This window comes from Carassius auratus, chromosome 25 (assembly GCF_003368295.1).
Source record: "Carassius auratus strain Wakin chromosome 25, ASM336829v1, whole genome shotgun sequence".
Lineage (NCBI taxonomy): Eukaryota > Metazoa > Chordata > Actinopteri > Cypriniformes > Cyprinidae > Carassius > Carassius auratus.
Genome location: NC_039267.1, coordinates 19,307,754 through 19,335,181, shown reverse-complemented (window position 1 = coordinate 19,335,181; position 27,428 = coordinate 19,307,754). Strand labels below are relative to the sequence as shown.

At 36.4% G+C, this 27,428-nt stretch overlaps 2 protein-coding genes across 4 annotated transcripts; both read left to right on the top strand.

Moving 5' to 3' along the window:
- The first annotated feature begins 1,020 nt into the window (after positions 1–1,020).
- Positions 1,021–19,060, top strand: LOC113043610 (FYVE, RhoGEF and PH domain-containing protein 6-like). The gene is made up of 21 exons (XM_026203105.1): positions 1,021–1,401; positions 2,811–4,662; positions 6,342–6,438; positions 6,915–6,976; positions 7,553–7,583; positions 8,362–8,513; positions 10,100–10,256; positions 10,445–10,532; positions 11,333–11,383; positions 11,472–11,530; positions 11,634–11,705; positions 11,784–11,852; positions 14,262–14,345; positions 14,498–14,577; positions 15,116–15,218; positions 15,326–15,472; positions 17,135–17,243; positions 17,353–17,453; positions 17,839–17,967; positions 18,517–18,659; positions 18,746–19,060. Exons 1-21 carry the CDS (start codon positions 1,389–1,391, stop codon positions 18,780–18,782), a joined length of 3,636 nt encoding a protein of 1,211 aa, XP_026058890.1. The 5' UTR covers positions 1,021–1,388; the 3' UTR covers positions 18,783–19,060.
- A 300-nt stretch (positions 19,061–19,360) lies between these two features.
- On the top strand, positions 19,361–27,072 carry LOC113043611 (hypermethylated in cancer 2 protein-like). Of its 3 annotated transcripts, none has more exons than XM_026203106.1 (2): positions 19,361–19,508; positions 21,966–27,072. In XM_026203106.1, exon 2 carries the CDS (start codon positions 21,997–21,999, stop codon positions 23,365–23,367), a length of 1,371 nt encoding a protein of 456 aa, XP_026058891.1. In that variant the 5' UTR covers positions 19,361–19,508; positions 21,966–21,996; the 3' UTR covers positions 23,368–27,072. The 3 variants fall into 3 exon arrangements, with proteins under 3 accessions (XP_026058891.1, XP_026058893.1, XP_026058892.1); XM_026203108.1 differs by lacking the exon at positions 19,361–19,508 and adding an exon at positions 19,518–19,653; XM_026203107.1 differs by lacking the exon at positions 19,361–19,508 and adding an exon at positions 19,518–19,658.
- Positions 27,073–27,428: the final 356 nt, after the last annotated feature.

Sequence of the window (27,428 nt, the reverse complement as noted above, 5' to 3'; positions counted from 1 at the left end):
ATGTTTAATCTTAAGTGATACTAAACTTGCTCAGCCAGCCGTGTGTCATCATCTTGCCCAAACGTTGGAGTGTCCGTGCTCAACTTAACTAGCCATAAGGCAGAGGCGGCCGGCATCTATGCAGGTGAACCGAACAATGGTGTAATGATTCAGTTCGACTCCCAAGACAAGACGATGCTCACCCTACTGGCCAATAGGAACGTGGCCCCGCCCATGACACAATTCTCACAGTGAAAGCAAAATCCTGACACGAGAGCAAGAAATTGCATCAAGAGCAAAGAAAAGCGTTTCGAGAGAAACATTTTTTTTTTTAGAGAAAATATTTTCACACTGATAGCAAAAAATATATATTTGAGAGTTTTTTTTTAAGTATTTTGAGAGAGATTTTTTTTCTCAGAAATAATTTAAAAAATTTCAAATGTATATTTTTTTATGTTCTATGAGAAAATACTTTCTCTCAAAACTTTTTTTAGTCTCAAATATAATTATTTTTTGCTATTGGCATGAAAACTTTTTCTCTCAAATATTCTTTTTTCTCTCATGAAATGTTTTTTTGCTATCAGTGTGATAACTTTTTCTCTCAAACTTTTTTTTTTCTCTCAGATCTTTTATTTTCTCGCATGTAATAAAGAATCAAAACTCACTCCATAATCAGGTGGTCAGCTCAAAAATACCTGACATCCACATGCTCTAAACTTCCCATACACCATACTGTATATCTACATACACATCACAAGCCTTCACTTTCCGAGGCAGTTCAATGAATCACGAGTTGCTGATTCACTGAATCTCTCAGGCTGCTGGTGATTCAAAACCCGATTCGTTCGTTCTCAGAATCGAAGTTTGGTGTCTGATGCGCGAGATCCGTGCTAAATGGAAACAAGCAGTTTGGAATTCATTGGAATCCAATTTATCGCTAAATGTTTTTCATATTTAGCCAACATATTATATGCACAAATAGTGGCTAAATTATGAAGGTACTGAAAATGTCAGTAACAGATGTATTTCCTTTTACCAACATGGATACGTTCAGCACAGAAATAGATGGAGTTTTATTTCCGTGCAATTCTCTTTTTATGAACGCCAATATAGGACTTTTAACTTTAAGGCAGTATCAACTCAGATCAACAGAGCCATTCAAGCGCACAATGGAAGCGTTAGTAAAACCTGAATTACTTTCCACACAGAGGCACGTGTGTACAGTTGTAACCCGCCCTCCCTGAGCCTGTGAAAGAATTTGCTCTGTCTTTCCTCATTAAACTGGGCTGAAACATCGCCTTGGATTGTGTGTTAAACTTGAAAACATGCTCCTGGAAACACAAACGCACGGCGCATTTTTTCTGGTGGTCACAAAAATGTCATGATTGAGTGAATATTGTTGTTGGAAGATGAAGAGAGCAGGTGAGTGTGTTTTTCTTCTTTTTACACGTAATACACACTAAGTCACAACTACAACCATTTCAGTTATACAATAAGCTGATGTGATATTTAAATAACGTGTAATTTAAAAGACAAATGTGAAAATTGTGTTATCACAAGCTCACCGCATGTTTATTTTATGCTTGTTTGAAATTCGCCTTTTAAAAGGAAAGTCAAATGTAAATGAAAATAATTCGGCAAGTTGTCACGAAGAGAGTTGTCAAAATATTGTAACACCTGTTTTCTCTAGGAGGGGTTTGGTTTGGTTTTTAAACTCCTTCAAGCGTCTACTCGAAATATTGACTGGAGTAAAATGTCTGCCAGCTATTAGTTTCAGTCTACCATATTTATCTGATTTTTGTTTTTAAGTGTTATTTTAATAACGTTAACTAGTAGAATATGCAATATAATTATTACTTTCATTGAAGCTGGGGACTTTCCATGTACAGTACATTCTTGCAATGTAGTGAAACTGAAGTGACAGAAACATAAGGAGCTTATGAGAACAACTTTCTGTTTTGGGCTTTGATGGACTCAAAGACTATTTAATGTTTAGCTAATGTAACACTTAATGTCATCTTCCAATTGTATGAGTAAAAAACATAAAGAATATATTTCGATATTACGGTGCCTGAGTGATGACTTGGTCCGTTCACTTAGTTTTGTCATGGTCACAAGATATTAATTCATGGGAACGTCATATTATGTCATGTCCTTCCCTCAACATAAGAAGTCGTGGTCACGAAAAATGGATGCCGTTCCCTCAACATAGCATCTCAAGGCCACGACTTCTTATGTTGAGGGAAGGACATGGTTTTCTCGTGGCCATGAGTTTAATGTTTAAACAAACCTGCCCGACCATAGCGACCCGGGATTATCAGAGATTTATTCATTCATATTTTATTTTGAATCGCAAAATTTGAACATTATTTATTATAGAAAATATTTAATTATTGAATTATTATATTAACCATATGCCTTGGCTGCCGGACTTTATTACCTATAATAGTGAGCATTCAAAATGAAGTTTATCATGAATTAATGTTACATAAAGTGCATAATATAAAATAGGCCTACAGGAAAACATTTTTATCTGTCCTACAGTTTTGTAAGTCCATTAAATGATCATCTTGTTACCGTAATATTTGTATATAGTTGAAATGATCTTTTGGCCACGACATAATATGAAATTCTCACAAGTTAATATGACGTTCCCACAAATTAATATCTCCTGGCCAAAACATATTATCATGTTCCTATGAATTATTATATCATGGCCACAACGAAACTAAGTGAACCGACCATGTCATCTCCCGTTTTAAACTGTGTTTCAGCCAAATAATTATTTTCGTTGTTCATATTTCTGTATGTGCTTTTCTTTTTCCTCTCAGCTGGTGATCAGAAACCACCTTTGGCACCAAAACCCAAGGTTCTCCCACCACCGATGCAAACAGTACATCCACCTGCTTCAAAGCTCTGTGTTTACCAGCCTTCCTTGCCAGCTGTTAAATGCAAAGTTAAACCTGATGTGCCACCAAAACCATGCCTCTCCAAACTCCCCCCTCCAGCTTTCAATATGAAACGCCTAACATCCAAGGTTAGTCATCAAGCTGTTTCACAACAAACGTCTGGCATCACAAAGAACGTTGGTGCTTTAAATTTCAGAAATGAAACTCAGAATAGCAACAAGCCGGAGTGGGATTACATCATTCCCATCTGTGTGTGCAATGACCGAAACTGTGCCAATTGCTCACCGAAGGAAAACAACCAAAATGTTCACCAACAAAGTTCTGATAAGTATAAAGCGAGCAAAAACAAAGGACCTGGAAAGATCCCATTAAAACCTTCCTTGAAAATACCAGAAGAACAGAAGCATTTAGTGACACCCTCTTTGTCGAAGTCCATCTCTGAACACAGTTCATCCAATAGTGATCATTTCTATCCAACTGAAAAACATCGGAAAACATCCCAGAACACAGAGCCACTGAAGGCACATCAGAGTGGTTCTGAGATGCAGTTGACCAGGAAGCTCCAAAACAACATTGTATCTAGTGTTAATTCATCTGCTGATACTAATCCAGAACCTCTAGAATGTCAACAAGCCATAAGTAGTGTGCAATATTGTCCATCCACTACAAAGCCACCTAAAAAAGCACCAGTGGCCATGCAGCGCAAAACTATGAAGAAGCAATCCAGCATTGTCCTTCAGGAGGCAACAGGCATCACAAAAAAAGAGTTCACTGTCTTACCAGTTGATGTTAACAATCCAGATCCATTATGGAAAGAAAGTCCAAAGGTGAACATCAATGCTGTAAGACATTCTAGAGAGAACAAAGATCCTCAGGCCTCAAGAGGTGCAAAAAGCACCCAGTGCATTAGCCAGAAGGGCGCTCCAATACCTGCCCCACGCCAGAAGATCTCTCGGGTGCAACAAAATAAATCCCAGGATATTGGTGTACAGGGGCCTGTAAAGAAAGCAAAAAATCTGGATGTAACCACTGAGGTCATTGACATTTTGGTATCAAGCAATAAAGACATGAAGAAGACCCAAAAACTTCGACCTGATGGAAACAGGCTCAACAACATTGGGGCTACAGAGCTTTCAGTAGATAGGCTTCCTAAAAAGACACCAGAATCCCAATCTCCACTGAGAAACGATGTTCACATTGAAGGACCTCTCCCTCTTGCAGTTGAGAAGAAGCAAGCAAGTCATGTGCCAAACAAGAAGACTCTCAAGCCGAAATCTAAGTCCTTATCGTCAGCAGACACCCATAAACCTAATGGCCTCAAGAAGACCTCCTTTCTTAGGATCATGGACCTTGAATCTGGCAAAAAGGTGCCTAAGTTATCCGTCAAGAGTGAACAGACTGTCGATCCCGCTCCGGTTATGAATGAACACCCAGTGGATACAGAGAAAAGCAAGCGCAAAATCTGCTCTCTGGAACTGCTGCCTCTGCACAGTGTACTCCCAGATGGACTGGATTTGAGTCCAGCAGTGAATGGGAACATATTAGGAGTTGAGCAGTGTGTCGATGAAGGTCTGGAGAGTGCTGGTGAATCTGAACATGCATATGAAGACATCGCAGAATATGAAAACCTGCCTCCTTTTAGCCCTGCAAATGCACAGGATACCATTAAATGCCAATACCAGTCTTCAAAATATGAGGACGATGGTATTTATGAAGTTCCTGATGAGTTCCCAGAACACTGTGTAGATGCCAAAGAGCAGCAGTTTCTTGAAAGGTTAGTATGCATGGATATCATTATAAATCGTCCAATATGTTGGGTGTCCTGACCTGATGACACCCCCTTCTACACTGTGGGGTTGTGCAAAAAATCTAATGTGATTTTCATGCGCATCTTGTTAGTAAGTAGTTTTACTTAGTAGTTTTGTGTAGATTGTTTTGTGAAAACACAGATTAGAAAAATTTTTTTTGTCAATGTTAAATTACTATTGTGATACTTGAATTTAGACATAACATTATAATGTACAGTATGAAATAATTAATGATTTCTTGATTGCTGAATTTCAACTTAAAGGGTTCATACGACGTTGCTAAAAATAACATTATTTTGTGAATTTGATGTAATGAAATGTTTACGCGGTTTACAGTTCAAAATATAAATTGTTGCTCCTGTATGCCCCGCCTTTCTGAAACGTGTCGATTTTTTACAATGCTCATCATTCTTAAAAGCATGGTGTGCTCTGATTGGCCAGCTATACAGTGCAAAGTGATTGGCTGAATACCTCAAGCATGTGACGGAAATGTTTCACCCCTTACCATGTTTGGAAACACGAGATGGAGGTGGTGAAAACAATACTACAGCGAGAATAAAAGTTATGCCTTCTTTTTTAGCTTGAACATTTGGGCGGTGTTATGCAAATATTCGCACATCATGATGTAAACGTGGGGGCGTTTTTAAATGAGCTGTTTTAGGAGAGCGTGGATAAGTCTCTTAACTTTTGTAAAGAATATCTCTTTGGGTTTGAGACTTTAATCTTTGCGAGTTTACGGATCTTATCTATGCACATAAAGCTGTTTAGAAAAGTCACGTTTGTAAAAGTTTGTTTTTCAAAAAGGTTAAAAATATTGACGTTTACATGCTGTACCTAGGGATGGATATTTGTAGTTAGTTTACATATATAATCATATTTAATACATATTTTAGCAACATATTTAGAAAATTCATATTCCTGTCATTCATACTCCAATTCCAATTTTCTTTGGGTTTTATCTAATTAGATTTAATTCACACTCATAAATGGAAAAGGAGACAATTATTTTGTATAGATTTAAAAAAATAAACTCATATATAAAAAAATCTCTTAATATCACCTTATTTTAAAATAATCATTTTTTTTATTACATTTTAAAATGATTTTCCACAATATTAGTGACAAAATAATTTAATTAAGGCTAGATAATTTGGCAGATGGTTAAGTTTGGTTTAGAACTGTCTTTCTTGTTTTTACTGCAATAATCAGAGAGCTGCTGTCTGACAGCACCAGCAAAACATAAGGTCAAAACAAACTTAAAAACATGTTTTGTTTGGTTTATGTGACGCACCCATTCCACATAGAATCTGAAGAATGGCCAAAGCATTCTGAATAGATGTTGCTGAATGATTTCACATTTGACCTACATTTAATTCAAACTACAGATTCTGAGTCATAACTATCCACTCTTCTGGGCCCTCATATATCAACACTGCAATGTGTGCATAATGAGAACCACCACAAAGTGTGTGAACTACCAACTTATATGTAGGAATGTGCTGAAATATAAGGACAAAATATAGAACCTTTTCTACGCACTGTTGATAAATGAGGCCCCTGGTGCTGTAGCTGTTCTGGAGGGAAGATGGTAATTTGGTGATGCATTCATGACAGCTCTTCAGTTCCTCTTTTGATTTCTTTCCAGAAATATGTTGGAAGAAGTGCTGGATTTGGATGATACACGTTCAGAAGATGAAGGTAGCTCAGAAGATGAGGATAACAATGTCAATAAAGGAAAACAGGTACTGTATTCACATTATTAAGAAATGGTATAAATTCTTCTAACACTTCATAAGTTGAAGCGATAGTTCACCCATAAATGAAAATTTTAATAATTTACTTACCCTCATGTCTTTCTAAACCTGTATGAGTTGCTTTCAGTTGGTGGTTCCCATTGACTTCCACTGTATTTCTTTTCCCATGGAAATCAATGGGAACCATCAACTGTTTGATTACCAGCAAGCTTCAAAATATCTTCTTTTATGTTCAACATAAGAAAGCAACTCATACAGGTTTGGAACGACATGAGGGGCAAGTAAATGATGACAGAATTTTCATTTTTGGGTGAACTATCCCTTTAACACTTCATTGATCCTAAAAAAAAGTTATTTATTTACAGAAATATAACAGAACAGGTATACCATTTCTATACATTGTTTACTTATTTAATTAGAGCTAAACGGTTATTTTTGATGGTAATTTCTTATTTTTTTTCTAGACTGAAGCGAAGAAAACCAAGGTTGCGTACATTGTAAATGAGATCTCATCTTCAGAGAAAGTGTAAGTCTTGTTCGCATAAATTCAATAAATACAGAGTTCTGGCATGAAACTATAGATGGCGCAGTCCGATAGGTCTACCACAATCTGACCTGGTGACATCATTGTCACATGGCAGCTGATTGGTTCTCTCCTGTATCAGTAGCCAATGATCTTATTGCTCAATATTCAATACTTTGTTTGTTTGTTTTTGCTGTAGCAGTTTGCAGCGCACTTTAGAAACCCTCCTCCTTCCCCAGCTCCACCTGTATATATCTGCTATGGGGTGATTCATGTATGCTAAATGGAGGTTATTCATATATTTGCAGCAGCAGTATTTCTTACATGCTCACAGCTACATGTTGTGGATGTATTGGCAGTAGCAAGTCTCTGTACCTGCTCTGCCGCAGCAACAGCGTAGCAGATCTGTTCCGCAAAAGAAAAAAATATACATTAACATTGTCATGTACATTACCATGCCAATCCCTCTGAGAGTTGTCATGACAGGACTTAAGTTTTATTTGCATAAATCCTTCCTTTTGAAATTTGTATTCTTTCTTTAAATTCTCTTAATTGTACTTTTTATCTACTTATTTCCAGATTCGTGAAAGTGCTGAAGCTCCTCCATGTAGTAAGTGTTCACTATGACTTGAGCTGATTTATGCACAGTCACGTTAAGTAGCAGCCATTGCGTAATGTCCCATGTAAAAGCCTGCTTTTGAACCTGTTTGATGAAATGTGAGTAAATCAGTCACATGGGCTCTTTCCTAAATCTGCTTTTTAATGCGTCATCTGCTTCTTGTACATTATTAGTGAAAGCAGACTGACTTGCAGTAGCATTATTGCTCTGAAACTATTAGTTTCTCAGTATTATTGTCACTATTTTTTAAAACCTAAAAATAGTCGTCTGGTAGCATCAAAGTAGCAACCTGCTTTTTTTCATTCAGCTGTTAAAGTAGAGACTAATTAGTTTAATTGAAATGTTACAACTAGAGTCATATACATTTAAATGAACACACTTTACTGTTTGGGATCAGTAATGTAATAGGTTTGTCTGCCGTCTGTTAGGTATAAATCAATCCTGGGTAAATAAAACCAGTTTAAGCATTTGTTTTTATCCAGGAAGGGTTCACCCTTATTTTCTCATACTCATGTCAGTATGAATTCAGTGTATTTCTTCTCGCATGATGAATATTCTGGTAATATAATAAGAAAAATATGGGAACTGGGTCTGCCATGCTCCAATTAATTGTGCTCATTTGAACTATTAGGATACTTTTATTGTGTTAAGTTTCAAAGCCTTTGGCCATTTTGAGAGCTTTTGGTGTTAGTGATGGTAAAAGGTCTTTGGAATAGCATCTAAAATAATGGTTTTCTGTAATTTAATATCACTTCCTTTCACCCTGCAGGATTTTCGTGACGCGGTGCTGAAGGCCTCCTGTCAGGCGGGGAAACCCGTAATCGACGAGCGAGTCTTGAATCAGATCCTGTGTTATTTGCCGCAGCTGTACGAGCTCAACTGTGACCTGCTGAGAGAGCTGGAAGAACGGGTTGCTCACTGGTAATGAAAACATCAACAAACTACCGGAAAGCGACGAAACTCCATTTCTTATTTATATTGAAATGCTGGGAAGTCAGTAGCTGCAGTGCGTTTGTAGGGCACCGTTTCATGGAAAATGTCACTGTAGAGCTTAAGACAAATATATGTTTGATATTTATGTAATAGCTAAGCTAGACAAATATATTAGCTTTATTAGTCAATGACATATGTGACCCTGGAGAACAAAACCAGTCATAAACAGCACCGGTATATTTGTATAGCCAACAATATACTGTATGGGTCAAAATTGCTTGTTTTTCTGTTATGTCAAAATCATTAGAATATTTAATAAAGATCATGTTGAAATTGTTTAATAAATTTCACACAATAAGTATATCCAAATTTATATTTTGGTCAGTAATATGCATTGCTAAGAACTTCATTTAGACAACTGTAAAGGTGATTTTCTCAATATATCACCCTAATGTTCCAGATTTTCAAATAGTTGTATCTCGGCCAAATATTTTCCTATCCTTACAAACTGCACATCAATGGAAAGCTTATTTATTCATATTATATATAAATCTCAATTTCTAAATATTGACCCTAATGACTGGTTTTGTGGTTCAGGGTCACATGAGTGTGACATTTAAAATCCAGTTTAAAACAAATGTGTCAAGTTTTAGAAATGTACTCTTTGTACTAATGTTGGCTCATATTCAAGGTAAATTTAAAATGTAAAAAATTAAATAAATATTTCTTAAATATTACATTTAATGTGGTGTGGTGTAACAAAAAATATTTTTTAATGTGTGCAAATCTTAATAAAAAAAATAGATTTATTTAAAATCAATTTCAACAGTAAATATCCTGTTTAAAGTCACAGTACATTACATTTAACAATCTTAACTAATAATAAATCAAAAAAATTAAAACTTTATTTTATTGAAACCGTTTTTCAGTCAATGTATGTATTGATTAGTTTAATAGATCAAAATATAAACATATTATTAACCCATTTAATCTTAGGGTTTAATTCATAATTTTATCCAAAAAGTTTGACTAGTCACTGAAATAAACACTTCAAGAATTTAATAATGTAAATATTTAAAAATGTATATTCTTTTCCCACTTGTCATTCCAAACTTGTTTGACTTTCTTCTGACACAAAAGAAGAAACTTTAAAGAATGTGCTAGTTGCTCCTTTTCATGACGTTTCCATGAAAAGGACTGCAGCTTTAAAGCTTCATGAAGGAACCACATGCACAACAAAATATCATAGAAATAGTCTAAATGATTCTTGCACTATTTTCCTCGTCCCTAAAGCAATGTCATAACCTTCTGTGAAAAACAACCGGAAATGTAAAATTAGACAATCAGCGGTGTTCTTTTGAATCTAAATCAAATGACTCTGAATCTAAATGATTCATTCACAAATTGAACTGATCTGTTTCTTTAAGAGCAACCAGCACATTCTTCTAAATATCTTCACGTGTGCGTGTTCCACGTATGAAAGAACGTCTTGCGGGTTTGGTAATAAATGTAAATAAATGATTAAAGAGAGTATTTTTATTTGAACTATTAATAGATGTTTCCTTGTTAAACAGGAATGAGCACTGTTGTGTAGCAGACATATTTGTGAAGAAAGGCCCGTATCTGAAAATGTATTCTACTTATATCCGAGAGTTCGACAAGAATGTGGCCCTTCTGGAAGAGCACTGCCGGAAAAACCCAGCGTTTGCCAAAGCTGTCCGAGAGTTTGAGGTGACAGAACCACTCCGACCTGTTCGTTCAGTTCACTTCAGACACTAGTAACCCAGATGCTCTAGTTTGTGTGAATGGCGGTGTTTGGAGTAATGTGAATGGCCTATGGGTTACACATTCTTAAAAACTTCTCTGAAAATGTCCCTCTGGCCATCATCTGCCTTTCTCTTTCTGTCTCACTGATGCAGAGCCTCCCATGCTGTGCAAACCTGGCAGTGAAACATTACATGCTGAAACCCATCCAGAGGATCCCACAGTATCAGCTGCTCCTGACCAGTGAGGATCCACTCATGAGTTCATGACAGTGTTTTGTTTTTAAATACACTGCAATTGCTAAGATGTTCTGAGTAGTGTTTTAAAACACTACAGTTGCCGGGGTGTTGTGGTTGGTTGCTAGGGTAAGTAGGGTTGCTAGGGTAGGGCAGTGAGAGAATGTATTCCATGAATCATGATTGAATCAGGAAACCTGCACTGATACCCCGATATACAAATTACTACGAGCAAGAGAACAGTGAAACCTGACAGCAAACACCTCAGATAAAGAACTTCCACACATCTGAACACAAGAGCGACACGTTTTCAGAAGAGCATGTGTGTGTGTGTGTGTGTGTGTGTGTGTGTGTGTGTGATATGCAGTTTGCATGCATTAGTTTGACACCTAATCAGCTTTCCAGAGGAAGCAGAAGTCTGAGCTACATGCTCCTTAATGCTTGTGTTGTGTAAGCAGTTCAGGCTTAATGCTGCAAGAAATGTGAACTATGTATGTAATAATACAAATGCATTGATCACATAAATGTGTTCAGACTAAGGATTAGTCTAGCTCTTCATAATTACATTAATCAACTTGATGAAATAGTTTGAAACTTAAGGCACCGTTATCATGGAAAACAATCAGCACCTGCAACGCATAGTTATCTTTGACGAGAAAGAAAGAAAATGTGGAAATGTGATAAAAATCAGCAGTGAAATGGCTTAATGTCAACTTCTTATTGTTTAATATTCAGAGTGTTCTTTTGTATAAGCGTAAATTTAAGAAATGTTTAAACATACTGTACACCTGTGTTATTTCTGCTTAGGTTATCTGAACAATCTAGATGAAGAATCGCCAGACTACAAAGACGCAGAAGGTGAAAATATATGGTCTTATTAGCCACACAATAAATCTCAGTCTTCTATTATATGATATATAAACACTATATTTATACATGTTTACAGCTGCCCTAACGATAGTAAAGGAGGTGGCTAATCATGCGAATGAAATCGTAAGACAGGAGGTAATTCAGAATCTTTTTTTTTTTTTTAGTTTCTAAAAGATACATACAATGTCTTAGGCTTTTTGCCAAATTTTGAGGGATGTGAAATGTGTTTTTTATGCAGGACAACAGCCAGAAGCTCTATGAGGTTCAGTGCCGGCTGACTGGGAATCATGTGATCGTCCAACCAGGAAGGGTACATTGACAACTGCTAATTCCTGTTCAATTGTTTTTAAGCGTAAATGCTTGTAATATATTAATGTGTGTTTTTTAGGTTTTGTTAAAGGAAGGGATCTTGATGAAGCTCTCCAGGAAAGTGATGCAGCCTCGGATGTTCTTTTTAGTAAGTGGCAGTCGTCACACTGATCATTCAGTTTTATTAAAGGGGGGGGTGAAATGCTATTTCATGCATACTGAGTTTTTTACACTGTTAAAGAGTTGGATTCCCATGCTAAACATGGACAAAGTTTCAAAAATTAAGTTGTACGTTTGAAGGAGTATTTCTGTTCCAAAAATACTCCTTCCGGTTTGTCACAAGTTTCGGAAAGTTTTTTTCGAGTATGGCTCTGTGTGACGCCTAAGGCAATAAGGCACTTCTGCTGGAAGAGCGCGCGCTCCCGTATAGCAGAGCACTGAGAGCACAACAGACTTCACTGATCAGAGCGAGAGCGTCGCGAAAAGTCACAAAAGGAGTGTGTTTTTGGTTGCCAGGGCAAGACAACCCTGCACAGATTACCAAAAGAGAAACAGCATTAAGGGACCAGTGGATGGAGTTTATTTTTACAGAGCATCAACGGAGTTGTGCAAGTGTTTGTGTTTGTTCCCTGCATTTCGAAAATGCTTGTTTTACAAACAAAGCCCAGTTTGACGACGGATTTGCGTATCGTTTATTTCTTAAGGATGATGCAATCCCAACGAAAAAGGGTCACGATCGTGTGTTGGAACCACAGGCGGTGAGTAAAACTGCTTAAAATATCTGCCTCCTTGTTAGTGCGTCCGCCTCCCATCGGAGACCCGGGTTCGAGCCCCGCTCGGAGCGAGTCGTTGCTGCTGCTGCTCTCGTTCAGTTTCAGCCTTCACGGCTGTCACAGCTTCCAAACGCTCTCAACGCAACTGGCGCTTGTGATTCTTTAGCTCCGCCCACACGTCACGCCTCCAGGCGCTCGTGTTTTTCCGGGAAAAATCGGTACAGACTATCTTTTTCTTATGAATATAATAAAACTAAAGACTTTTTGGAGTTATGAAGGATGCAGTACTACTCTATAGGTACTCAAGATTAACAGGATATTGAGTGAAAATGAGCATTTCACCCCCCCCTTTAAACATGACATGAAACAATATTCACAATGCAGCTTCTGGTATGAGGCTTGATTCACTCTGTTCTATGGGCGAGGCTTAATTTTACCCGTTATGATTTAGTTGGATGTTATGGTGTTATTGTTGATTAATAGATTTTTTTCCACCTTGGTTATTTCAACTGAAAAACAATGAAAAAAAAGGACACACACACACAAAAAAGTTTGTTGCATCCAGTGTAGTGCAAGTTACTTCCAAACTGTAATAAATTATAGATTACTTTTTACTTTTATTTAAAAGTAATTCTTCAATTTACAATCATGCCGTCACATAACTGTAATGTGTTACATGACTCCTGTATTACTTTTGAGTTACTTTCACTAAAATAACTACAGATGTAGAACCAAGTCTGTTAAAAGTATGGTAGAGGTAAAGTGATTATCTGGCAATATCTGTGAATTGCTTGGGTCTGTTCATATTAGACACAACTGGACCATAATATAACACCACACACAGCTATTGACCGAGCTATTGAACCGGAAGTAGTACTTACTTGCGGCATTTTTGATTCGTTAATGTCTCGCTGTCTTTCTGCTTCATTTTTTCTTCTAACAATCACATTTTGGGATAAAAGTGTGTTGTTTCTGAACATGTATTGAGTAAAATATTACTGAAAATGTATTCGTAATGGCTTACCCTACTGCGTTACAGAAAAAAGTAATCCGTTACAGTAAAGCATTACTTCTGTAACATGTTACTCTCAACACTGGTTGTATTCTTTTGATCTTATGTTGAGTGTTGTTTGATTTTGTTGGCTTGTTTGTTTTGTTTATTGTATGCTAATTTTGATTGTAGATTTTTTTGTTGTTATTAGTTGATTTATGTTGAGTTTTGTTGTTTTGATTTTTATGTTTATAGTTTTTTGTTTTGTTTTTGTTGGTTATCTTGACATGTTAATTTTGTTTTATATTGATTCCATGTTGACTTCTGTTGATTTTGATTTTGTTGGCTGTTTGGTTTTGCTTGTTGATTTTATGTTGACTTGTTGGTTTTGTTGGATTTGTAATTAAAAAATTTTTTTTATTTTGGGAGTTTTATTTGTTATATATTTCATAATATAGAGACTTGTTAATTTTGATTGTACTGATTGTTTTTGTTGTTGTTAGTTAATTTTACATTGATTTTGCTGTTTGATTTGTTTATTGTTCGTTGATGTTTGTTGACTGGTTTGATTTTGTTAATTTTTTTTTTTTGTTTGTTGTTTGATTTTATGTATGTTTTTTTTTATTTTTGTTTGTTAATTCTGTGTTGACTTGTTTGATTTTGTTTGTTTGTTTTATTCTGTTGTCTTTTGTTTTGTTTTTGTAAAAAAATAATTCCCTAATATTGGCCTTTTTCTGACATAAAACATGAAATATTGTTATTTATCGTGTATTTCTTATTTCTTCTTGAACAGTTGAACGATAGTCTTCTGTACACCTCGCCGGTAGCAACGGGTAACTTCAAACTGAACAACATACTGTCATTAGCTGAGATGAAGGTGAGATTTTTTTTCTTTGAAAATGTCACAGTAAAATGCAGTCCTGCTTATTATCACGTATTTTGTTTGTTATGTTTTTACATGTATATTTTTACATCTTTACATAGATTTCAGGATGTCTTATTTTCTATTATTGTCTGTATTACGCTCAGGTCAGTACACCAACTCAGGAGGGGTATCAGAATGAGCTGAACATTGAGAGTGTTGAACGATCTTTTATTTTATCTGCCAGGTGAGAATCTTTCCATAAAATGCTTAAATATTAAATGTGTGGGCTGTGGTGGTGGTTCTCATTTGACCCTATTTATTCATTAATCCTTACACCCAAGTTCACCCAAAACCCATCATTTTCTGAGGCTCATATTGCTCCAAACCTACATGACAGACTGTGTTCTGTGAAACATTAAACATAATTTGAAGAATATTTAAACATTTATTTGCCCCTACAGTGAAACTTGAAAGTCAGTCGTATCCAAAATATCATTGAATTGACAAAAAAAAACCACAGACATTTAAAAATCGAAATATCTTCTCTTCGTCCGAAGAACGTTATGCAGATTAAAGCAGGGTGAATAAATGATAATTTTGGTGAACTTCAAAAACGTTTATATTGTACAGTGTCCAGATTCTTATTATTCATCACTTACATTTATTTCATGCCCGGTCACATGAAATCCATACAATTTGTAGATCATGTACTTGTAATTCATACAGTTGAATGAGTACTGTATGTTTCTGACTGTTACACTCTTGTGGTTTGATCATCAAAGCTCTGCTGCATGTCGAGATGAGTGGCTTCAGGCCATTTCCACCGCAATCGACGATTACACCAAGAAAGAGACCACCTTCACCTCCGTCAGAAACCCTGAGATGGTAAACCAACTGATTGAAATTACCTGTAACTGAGTTTAAATCATGAACTTTATCATCATAATGCTTCATGTGTGCAGTTTTATCATCAACTCATCAATATTTTCCAGGCAACCCAAGATGTTCCTGACAGCGGGGCCCAGCTGGGATCCAAAGCCCCGATATGGATCCCGGACCTGAGGACCACTATGTGCATGATCTGCACCTGTGAGTTCACCCTCACCTGGAGACGCCACCACTGCAGAGCCTGTGGGAAGGTGAGATGATTGCCCTTAACAAAAACCACATTCACACCTGAAATTACCAGGGGCCATCCGATCACAAGGAGGAAAACCAGTGTAAAACATGTCCAATATGAGATCTTGAGGGTTTTTGGTTAAATGCTTGCAATACGTTCAGTGGTAAACAAAACCTCAAGATATTTTAATGTTTTATTCTACTATATGTAATGGATACAAAGTAACTAGAGTTACAGTACGTAATCAGATTACTTTTTCAAGCTACTAGTGGAGTAATGCATTACTTTTACATTTACAATGAAATACTTGAGTTACTTTTTCAATTAAATAATCAAGTTACTTTGTGTTCCCATTTATAGATGCTTCTTTCAGTCTGAGGCCTTTTCATTTCACTTTTGGTGTGAAAGAAAGGGCCTTTACAATTGCCAAAAATATCACCTTTGGGGTTTTTGTTATTAAAAACAAATAAGCAAGCCCAGCCATTTGCAATACATTACATAAAATAAATGGGACAGCAAAGGCTATGCTACTTGCAAGTTCAGTTACAGTTTGTATGAATATAAACGCAATAAGTAAATTTTAACTCAAACTTTCCACCTTGTAGAAGGAATAAGCTTAAGTCAGCCTACAAACAAACTACTCTATAATCGTAAAACGTTACCGTAACTAAGCTTCGGACAACTCTTTTAAATAAAGATTGAAAGAGTTGTCCGAAGCTTAGTTACGGTAACGTTTTACGATTATAGTGTAGTTTGTTTGTAGTCTGACTTAAGCTTATTCCTTCTGCTAATTGTATTTAGGCTACAATATTCGGAGTTGCTGTGCTAATTTGTGAAGATTATCATATATGAATAAAACGTGTAAGAATCATAAACATTTGCTGGTCACTTTTTTTGTGCAGTTATTCAAAGTCAAATAGCCTTTTTGTTGAGGGCAAACATTGTATGATAATGCTAGCAACATGCTAACACCTATAGCAAAAAAAACAAGCGGATACATGCACGCAAAAACGTGTTAAGTTCTAGAAACACGCTAAATTAAAACATGTATGCAACATACAAGGAACTGCTGAAAACATGCTTATACACGCTTGTCACAACTTCTAGAAACATGCGACAAGCTACAATATGCTTGTGTTAACCTTTTAATTATATGTTGAAACATGCTGAATCTATCTGCATCTATCTATCTATCTAATCTATCTTTTAAATATTTAAACCATAAGCTTGTAAAAGGTAAAAATGTCAATGTGATAACTGTCTTAATCATATACAGTATTTGTGAACTATTGATTCAAATTCAAATTATAATTATAATATTGATATTACTTCAGAATACTTTTACCTTACAAAACATTTTAAGGATACTAAGGAATTAATAAGGAATAAATACTATTTAACTTGATATAATCTCTAAGTTGACATTTTAAGAATCATGAAGTTTAAACTATTGTTAGAAGTTGTGTAAGTTTTCAAATCCAACATGAACTTGGCATATGTTTTTGGACAATTTTTAAATGTATATTATATATACTTTTAATTTTTTTATTATATATTTTTTTGTTATTATTATTATTTCCACATGCACCAGATTTCTTTCAGTCTGTCTGCCAGCTAGTAGTTGTTCACTGCATGATGTTTGCGTGTGCTTATGCATGCCTTCTCTTCTCTTGGCGTGTAGGTTGTGTGTCAGGCCTGTTCAACTAACAAACATCCGCTGAAATACCTGAAGAATAACCTCGCACGAGTTTGTGATCTCTGCTTCTCCGCTTTGCAGCAGAATAGTTCAGGTTCATGACACAAACACACTCGCACAGAAACCGTCTGCTCGAAGCCTCTACCTATATATTGATTTGTAACAAGAGTCTGTGTTTATGTGTGTGTCATTACTAATAATAGGTGAACAAGAAACCATTAATTCGCCTCTGTCACCTACTGGCAAGCCGCCAGGGGCCTTTCCCTTCAGAAAGCAGAAGAAAATACCAGCTGCCCTTAAAGAGGTGATGATGCAAAGAACTGTCTTTCATATGCAAGTCAAAGCTGACCGAATCTAGCCTAATATCATAAACCCAGGTTTGTCTTGCTCCAGCCATTGAGGATTTAGTTTTTGACGTAATAATCAGAAATGGTTCTTGAGCAGGTCATGATGTGACACTAAAGACTGGAGTAATGCTTCTGCAATTACAGTTTTAATAACAGGAATAAATCACATTTGAACATTTTTTTAAATATAATTCAGCTATTTAAAGTTGCAGTCAATATGTACAATATCACTTCCTCTGCTGGATTTTTTTCTCAGTTAAATGCTGCCTTGATGAGCAAAACATGCTTTTCAGAAAGTCTTAAATGTTAGATTTGGTCTGTGTACATGTACATTTATTTTAGGTTTCAGCGAACACAGACGGGTCCTCGATGAGCGGCTACCTGGAGAGGGCGAAGGCCAACCGAAAACAGTGGAAGCGGTTCTGGTTCGTCATCATGAACAAAGTTCTGTACACTTACGCTGCCAGTGAGGTGAGAGTATATAGACGGGGCCGTTTAAATTCAGTAAATAGTGTCCATCTTTAGTTTTACGCAGACTTTGATGTCAGTTTGAAATGATCAGGAGGTCGAGGCTACTCTTATTGCTGGGGTTTCAGCTGTTTTGGAGTGATAGTATCAGTGATGGTGACGGGGTGGGTCTAGTTTCTAAACAGAAAGAGCCATTGAGGTGTAAACGAGGGCAATCGTGTGTTAATGTGTTCGGGTTTCTTTCATCACACAGCGCATGAGATAGCAGATCTTCAGTTTAGTTTCAATAGATAGTATTTTTGATGTTTTTATAGCATTATTTTTGTTCTTGTCAAAAGGTAAATTTGAATTAAAAAAATTTTTCATTGTATTTTTTTTTAATTGCAGTTCAAATTATGCAGTATTTCTGGTATATAACCACATATTTTAGTATTTATCCAGTATTATTTCTATGTAACCAGGCAGCTCAATGCATTAGATAAATATATTTTATACACTAGTATAAATTATATATATCGTATTTTTTACCCTGTTTGTGTTTATTGTATGCAGGACGTAGCAGCTTTGGAAAGTCAGCCTCTTCTGGGATTTTCTCTCCGAACAGAGAAACCCGAATCTTCCCTGCATTTTAAACTTTATCACAAAAGCACTCTGTACTACATCTTCAGAGCGAGTGACAGCCAGATCTGTGACCGGTGAGTGTAATATGACACACGTCTGAAACACTCCATGTGTTTCATATTTTTGTCATTTAAATCTCACAATCCTATCTTCCTCCCAGATGGATTGAAGCGATCCAGGAAGCCACGGTCCTCTAACCCTCTCTCGCTCTCGACCTGTGATGTTTCCAGATCAGACCGTCACACAAAAGACACACACATGCATTAAAATTTATTAAAATTACGGCACGCCACATTTGCGTGTGCAGTTGGTATTATGAAGTTGTGAAATGTATGTTTTCACTTATGAAATAGTTCTCCATAGCATATCTGATCATTATATACTACACATCCTTTAATTATGCTGTTATATTTATGCTTTACGGCAAATACACTGTAACCAGTTAGTTGCATTTAATAAATGTATTTTTATACAATTTCATTTCAATATATTGTCATTTTAGAATGTTCAGTCAAACCAAAAATGATTCAGACACCTGATATAGTGTGTAAGTATATATTGAGATGAATTTGTTCTGACACAGTTTTACGGTTCTCGTCATATTTTATTACAGTTTTCTAAACTGTGATATAATGTGAGACATGTTAAAGGTTTCTGAATACATTTTTGTTTGACTGTAGGTTGTTTCAAAAATATATAAGTTTTCTATTGTAGCCTAGCTACTCTATTATGTTTGGTCACCTATCAGTAGAGTATTAGCAAGCCTCTGAGGTAATACTGTGGTAATACCTGCTCCAGCAGGACAGGTAGGGGGTGAGACTGATCTCCAGTGGGTCAGGGGTCACGCTGCCTACGTCACAAGCTCCTAAGATGGCGTTTTGATGACGACGGGAGAAGTGAGGACCCCTGCCCTTGTTTACAAGGTATCTGAAAATACACCGTATATGTGTTTGTTGTCGCATATAAACGTGATGGAAACATCTGCGCGATGCTGAATTGAGGAACTGGTGGTGATTATTAGCTGTAACAACAACAGCAGCTGCTTTAAATGCGTTTCGTGATCTGCTGGCAAGGTATCATTTCCTGTTTTCATTTTAAACGATCTTTAAATTGTTCGTCGTTTACCTCTTAGCAGACATCAATTGGATATCCTCGGATCCGGGATGGTACAGAGTATAAAACTATAGGTTAAATGTATGAATTTTAGCCTGTACACGCCTATAAACGAGCAGTGTCCGCGTTTATAAAGACATACGTGTAACGTTATATATTTACTTCAAACCCTGAGGGGGGTGTTCGCGGACGTGCTGTTTTCGACGAGTAGATGCTGTTTTATAATTTGATAACATTATGAAATGAAACCAAAACACATTTTTTTAAAACGCGTGTGGTTTCGCAATTTTGATCAAAGACCAGCCCTAATTAATTAGCACATGCGCAGTCGGTCTTCAGGATCTTATACTGTTCATCTGTAACTCGGGCATTATTTGTTTCTACACTGTAATTCTAGGCTCCGTAAAACACAAATAGAACCTGAAACCCGGCGATGATTGTTATTTTACTGTAATGATGATTTATGCCACTGTCTTTTAAAAATATCCTCGAATCGGAGCCTCTGGTCGAAATGCTGCAGTTTTTGCTAATACTGTAAAATCATAATAAACTGTAGTGCACGCGCTAGGAATCGATTTCATCTAGTTTCATTGTTAATTTTGTTTGTTGTTGTTGTTGTTTTGGTGACTGGCTGATATGAAGTTACAGCGGTTTTATGGTAGTAATAACTTTAGTGAGCATCAAAACGTGGTTATTTGTTTCGGTAAGAGACGCTTTTAATGCCTTCGAATCATTTCTTGTGAATTTAAAGACCACAGTAGAGTGCAAAAGTAAAAATCATATTTATTGTTTTTTATTCGTTATTATTATTATCAATAGCGTTTACAAGCGTTTTTATCAATCATAGGTTACTATACACTGCCAAACTACTCATTGTATATGTAAAAAGTGCTGGGTAGTAACTGATTAGGCTACATTTAATCCGATTACATAATCAGATTCGGAAAAGTACTTAAGTACATGCACCAGATTACAGTTACTTTTTTCATGGATTAGATATTAATCAGACAATGGAAGTACATTATTGATTATTAATGCTTCCTAATTAATCTTCTTTCTTTTTTAACTTTCTAAAAATTCGACTTTATCATACAGTTAAGCTTTGACTATTCACAAATGTTGTCTAAATAAATTTGCAAACGATACTTGTGAATTTGAAGGGGGAAAAGCACATCGCAAGCTATTAGACCATGTATAAAACAAATAATGATACAAGTTACTTAAAACTGGTGATATATAGCTATAAAACACTTTCTTCATCATATCCAGTGACCTTCACTAACTGTTGGTTCTAGAAGTCAGGACAAAAATGTTTCAGACATGGAAGACTTTGGGCATGTCACTGTCTTCGTGTTTATTAATGTTTTTTATTTATTATTATTATACGTAATGCAGGGATTCCCAAATATTTTAAGTTGTTTTGAGTAAGTTAATACTTCAAATAATGTAACCACATATTTGCATGTTCACAGTTATCTGATCTCTGTTAATGGTCACATTAACATGCAAGAAAACAAATATATATTTATAGTACACGTTTTTAAATGTAGTTTTATTTTTACATTTTCATTATTTGATTTTTAGCTTTGTTCAATTCACAATTCCACTGCAGTTCTTACATCAAGCCCAGTTTGGGAAACCCTGTTGTAATGCAATGTTTATTTTGTTTATAGTTTTTTGGATTGTATTTTGTGTATTTAATTATGTTGATGTTAAAACAAAAAAGCTATATTTATAAAAAAAAATATATATCAATATGTTAAGTTTAAAATACGTTGGGAAAGAAATGGAATTTAAATTTTCAGAATACATTACCTAACATGAGTGACCTGGATTACGTTTCTAATCTAGACTATAATTTGTAATTAATAGGCTAAATACTTTGCCGTCGACTTTCATGTTTAAAATCAGTGACTAAATGTCAATTGAACTCTAAGTACACAGTCATGTTAATTAAGTTGTCTTTTTTGCTTAAAATCAATATTTAAGTACTGATGTGTTATAGAACTCAATAGAAATCACTTTTGAACTCAATTGACTTATATGATATAACATTAACACAATTATTAGTTTATTGTGACTTTATAATTATGACAATATGATGACAACAAGGAATTAAAGCACTTTATCAGTAAAGTTTTTGTGTTTTTTCCCCTACTGGTATCACCTGTTTGTTTGTTTTTTTGTTTAAAACAATGCAGATACAAGCGATTATCCTTGAGGTTTTGTGTCACATCAAAATAACATCAAGCCATCTTTTCTTACAGTGAAACCAATGCAAAACATCAAGGGTAGGCGATGGAGCTCCCAAACTACGCCAATCAACTGCTTCTCCAGCTCAATCAGCAGCGCTCCAAGGGCTTCCTGTGCGATGTCATCATCATGGTTGAAAACACGCTCTTCCGGGCCCACAAAAGTGTCCTCGCCGCCACCAGCCACTACTTCAAGTCCCTTGTCCTTCATGATAACCTAATCCACCTCGACCCTGATATGGTGGATCCAGTGGTTTTCCAGCAAATTCTGGATTTCATTTACACCGGCAAGTTGGAAGAAGAGACCTTTGATGGTGTGGATATAAGCTCTCTGCTCACCACAGCTAACTTTCTCCAGCTCAATGACCTCGCAAACCTCTGCTCCAGTAAGATCAACCAAAATGGGTCCCTCAATAGCGGTGCTCGTGGAAGCTCCAAGTTTTCAATTCACCTGTACGAAGACCACTCATCAGACACTGAAACATACACGTGTATGACGCCTCCCAAAAAACGGCATAACGCCGAAAGTAGATGCATTTCAAGGAAAAAGCAGGAGTTGTTGTTGGATTTGTCTAAGAAAAATTCTAATTCTGAGACAACAGCTACCGACAAAGTTTTTCAGTCTAGACCCATCTCCAACAATATGGCAATAAATATGAAGTGTGTTCCAAAGGAAGAGAAGTGGATAATTCCTTTGGACGGAGCTCAGGAAAGAAAAAGGGCGGGATCCCGAAGAAAATCTAAGGTCAATGGTTACGTTCCTCCTAGCAGGTCTGGAAGTCAATCAAGCCAGAATCAGACCTTCACTTTACAGTTGTCTGTAAAGAAAGAGAAAGGAATTGGAGGGAAAACAGATGAAATTGAGGGCCAAAAACCAAACAATGGCAGCACCAATTTTGTTTATCAAAAGGAGACCTTTCTCAAAGAAGCTGAAGGGGACAACCCTTATGTTTGTATCCCATGCGAAAAGGGTTTTCCCTCCTCGGAGAGTCTTAAATCCCATGTGGAAAGCCATTTGGATGAAGATGTGGATGTGAAGGTTGAGGATGAGGAGGAAGAGGAACGTGACGGAGAGCCTGGAGTCACCAGAGTTTCACCAGAAGCTCCCGAGAGCTTGGAGCAGAGTCCGGTGAAGTCCCTCAAAGATGTCGACACCGTGCGTCCCTTCCCTTGCAACATTTGTGGCAAGATGTTCACGCAGCGCGGCACTATGACCCGCCACATGCGCAGCCACCTCGGTCTAAAGCCATTTGCGTGTGAGGAGTGTGGCATGCGCTTCACCAGGCAGTACCGACTCACTGAGCACATGCGTGTCCATTCAGGGGAGAAACCGTATAAGTGCCAGGTCTGTGGTGGGAAATTTACGCAACAAAGAAACCTCATTAGTCATATGCGGATGCATACCTCAGTATCTTAGAACAGATCAAAGAGCCCTACACTAGGATAACACAGATGCCCACAGTTCTCCATAGTGCTTTGGTTTGGGTTTTTTTTTAACTAGGGTTCAGTTTTCCAACAAGTTCTCCAGAACACTACAAAGATTCCTCTAGATCCTCTTTTCAGGGGTTTTACTTTTTGAGCTAATGAAGGGTTTAGTCTTACCCACAAATTTTCTATGATTCTGCAAAGAGTCATCTTAGTTAAAAATTAAACCTCTGTAGTGTAATCTACAACACGTGTCAAACTCTGGTCCTGGAGGGCCACTGTCCTGCAGAGTGTTGCTTCAAAACGCCTGTCTGGAAGTTTCGAGTAATCCCAAAGACCTTGTTTGGCTGGTTCAGGTGTGTTTAATTTGGATTGGAGGTAAATTATGCAGGACAGTTGGCCTTCAGGATCTGAATTTAACGTCCCTGATCTAAGGTACTATTTTGGAAACACATCCTACAAAGATTCCTCTAGCTTTTCTCCACAGAGTTTACTAATTGAGCTAATTTAGGGTTCAGTTCAGGCCACACATCCCCTAGAATGCTACAAAAATCCACTAGATCTTCTCTACAGCGTTTTTTTTTTTTTTTTTTTTTTACAAAAACAGTGTCCACTTTCACCCACAAATCTCTAAAAAAAAATTTTAACAAAGATTCTTCTACCCCAAAACGGAAGCTTCGGAAGATCTATAGCAGTCTAGATCTCTTCTCTAAGTTTTTTTCTGGGGATCCTACACCAGGGCAATGGATTGCTGATGTCCTGCAGAGTTTAGCTCCAACCCTTGTCTTTAGCCTTAGTAATCCTGAAGACCTTGATTAGCTTATTCAGGTGTGTTTGATTGGGGTTAGAGCTAAACTCTGCAGGACAGCGCCACTCCAGGACCGACGTTGCCTACCCTTGTCCTACACCATTCTACACCATGTGTAGGACAAGGGTAGTCTAAATGAGGATCAGGGGTAGTCAGCTTTGCACCTTTAAGGCTACTTTCCTGCCGGCTTCAGTTCCAAATCTGCGTCAACACAATTGGAACACCTTGACTAGCTGGTTCAGGTGTGTTTGGTTAGGGTTGGAGGATGGTAGGGTCACTCAAATTCAGACGTGGAGGCCCTGCAGGGTTTTGCTTAAACACTGAACAACTTACCTACTTGTAACTCTGCATACCTTGGTTTGATTCTTCAGGTGTCATTGATTAGGGTTGGTGCTAAACTCCTAATTTGTGGAAAACTGATCTATGAATCGAATTCAAGAATTATAATTCTGAGGATTTGTGATTAGAACTAAAGCCTAAATTTTCTCAAAGAGGGAATCTTTGTAATCTATTCTAGAGATCAACTGTGGCCACAAATCTTCTAGAATTCTCTAAAGATTCATTTAGATCTTCTTCAGACACTTTATCTTTTGAACTAATACTGGATTCCGTTTGGATCACGAGTCATTTAGAATTTAATCGAAGAATCCTCGCCAAAGTGAAATCCTAGATGATCTCAAAAAAGTCTGCTCTGTAGTCTATTGTAGGGTTGATGTTTGGCTACAGTACCTCTATAATAATAAAGAGATTCACAGATAAACCTTTTGAGCTAATCTAGAATTCCGTTTGCATCACATTTAGAATTCTACAAACAGTTCTCAAGATCTTCTCCGTACTGATTTTTCATTCACAAATTCTCCCAAAATCCATTTAGTTCAAAAGACTTCTGTAGAGAAGATCCAAAGCATTCTATTTGTGGCATTCTTTCTAGATAGAGAATCGCTTGTGAACCCTAGATTAAACTATCAAGTTTACTTTTTTAAGCTAATCTAGAGTTCAGTTTCCACAGCAAATCCTCTAGAATGCTATAAAGAATTATATAAATCTTTATAATAGGATGGCAATGCCATTCCCTGAGAAGCATAAAAATGCCAACGTCAGCCAATACCTGCTGTTATACCTCTTTCTTCATACCTTCTTATTATTGTGCATGAATTGTTTGTTATTGTTAGTGTGTAGCTAAAAACTATCAAGTTTATCCAGTTAGCGATTGTAGTTTAATCGATTCAAATGAAAATTACCTCAAATAGCGAGTAATCCTCTCAGACCTGAAACAGCCGAATGTTCCTGGTGATACCAGTTATTTTACAGCGGTGACTTGCGAATGTAATTTAGGAGTCATGATCGAGTTTATGCTTCAGAAACGGACCGCTGTAATAAAGCTATCTGGGTTGTTTACTTGAATACACAAACTTGCTACCTCAGATTAAACCAAACCCTCTGATTAGCCTGCATGAGATTACAAATCCATATTAGAGAAGATAAACTACACAGTGTCTTCCATATTACAGTCACTCTTTCTAGTTTAATTAATGAGCTTAAACTGACATCTGATTCAGAACCGAGGAAAACACACTGCCTGTGTTAATAAACACTTTTCAGGGGGTCAGGTAATACTTCACCGTAGTAGGGTTGCGATCTGAGCTCGTGAAGTTGTATTGCTTGAGCGATTAGGGTGCTTTGATGTACAGTTCCAAAGAAATATTGAATGTTGAAATGCTTAAGAAATACTGTAAAACTATAACCAAATCTATATTCTTGCTAAATATTTAAGTCTAATTTAATTCAGGTTTATATCAAGTCTTTCTTCTTTTTCTTTTTTCAAGGGTTTTTCTTTTGGGGTTTTCTTGCCTTTTCTTATTTTAATGCTTCAACCAATGGCTTAATTTATACAGCATGTTGTCCATATTTTCTTGTGGCTTGTGCATTATTCTTATGAATTAAAAAAAAAAGTTAGGTTTAGCAGATTGCATTCATGCATTAAGTGTTGAAACGAGACCAAAAGCATAAAATCAATACCTATACTGTAAATATGTTTGGGTATCTTGACGTGTTATTATTATGAGTTGATATATCAATGAAACTTTTACTTAATCGGAGATTAAATCATTTTCTTATTGTGTTTTGATTTCTCTACACCATGTTGGGTGTAAACTACCTCTGGTTGGGTTTTTTGTATGGGTTTTCATCATGCCGGAGGGCTTTTTAAACGATACCTAATTTCGAGGTTGTATTCATTTGTTATCTAGTAATATCAAAAGAGGTACTTTAATTAAAAGATCAACTAGCCTAAGATTTGATGTGCTGAATTGACTTTTTGGGCACTATTTGATTGTTTTGTGCTTGCTTTTTCTCTATTTTTGCTTTATATTAAGATGATTATTTGACACTGTATGTAAATCAATAGGATTCTAGAATATTCAGGAACTTTTTAATACATAATGGGACTTGAAACTGAACTTCAAAACTGTGACAACACTTTGATTTGCATCCTCTGCAAACCTCAGGGAACACTTTTGGGACACGTCCCAGTTCACTTTTTGAACCATAAAGCGCCATTTAACCAATGTTTTTGCAGCTATATGTCTGTTTTTCGATTTAGATAGTTTCAGTGTTCTCCACAATGGACACAATGCGCCTTCGGGAGGTTAGGCAGCTCTTTGCATTTGCAGTACTGGTTTGTGTGTGTGTACATGTATGGTCTTGATGCGGTTTTCAAATGCTTTTGAAATGTCAAGTAGTTTGTTCCGAAATGATGATGCTTGAGCATTTGCAACCCGTTTATGAAAACCAAAGCACATTTTCACTCTTTGAAGAATTTAAGGTCCTGTTGTATGTAACATTGTTCTCAGTAATGACATGAAATAAAATTAAATGCTGATCAAACAACTACACTTTCCCATGTGTTTTTTATTGATTTTATTGACAGGAAAAGAAAGTACTTAATTTCTGGAATCTGATAATCCAGATAACGTGTAATCACTTACTACACAAGGCTCAAAGATCAGTCAACCTTCAGTTTCAAAAGACAAAAATCGCTCAAATGTTGATACTCGGAGGAAATGGCCAAATTAAACATGAGCATAGATGTGAGTGGGTCATCTTCCCTAGTCTTACTCTGCTTGTTTGAAAAGTTCATAATTGCAAACTGTATACCATTTTAAACAATAGTGTGCAGTATATATACGGCACAGATAACAACACTATTATAAAAAACATATAGGTAGCCTACAAAAGGGGCAACA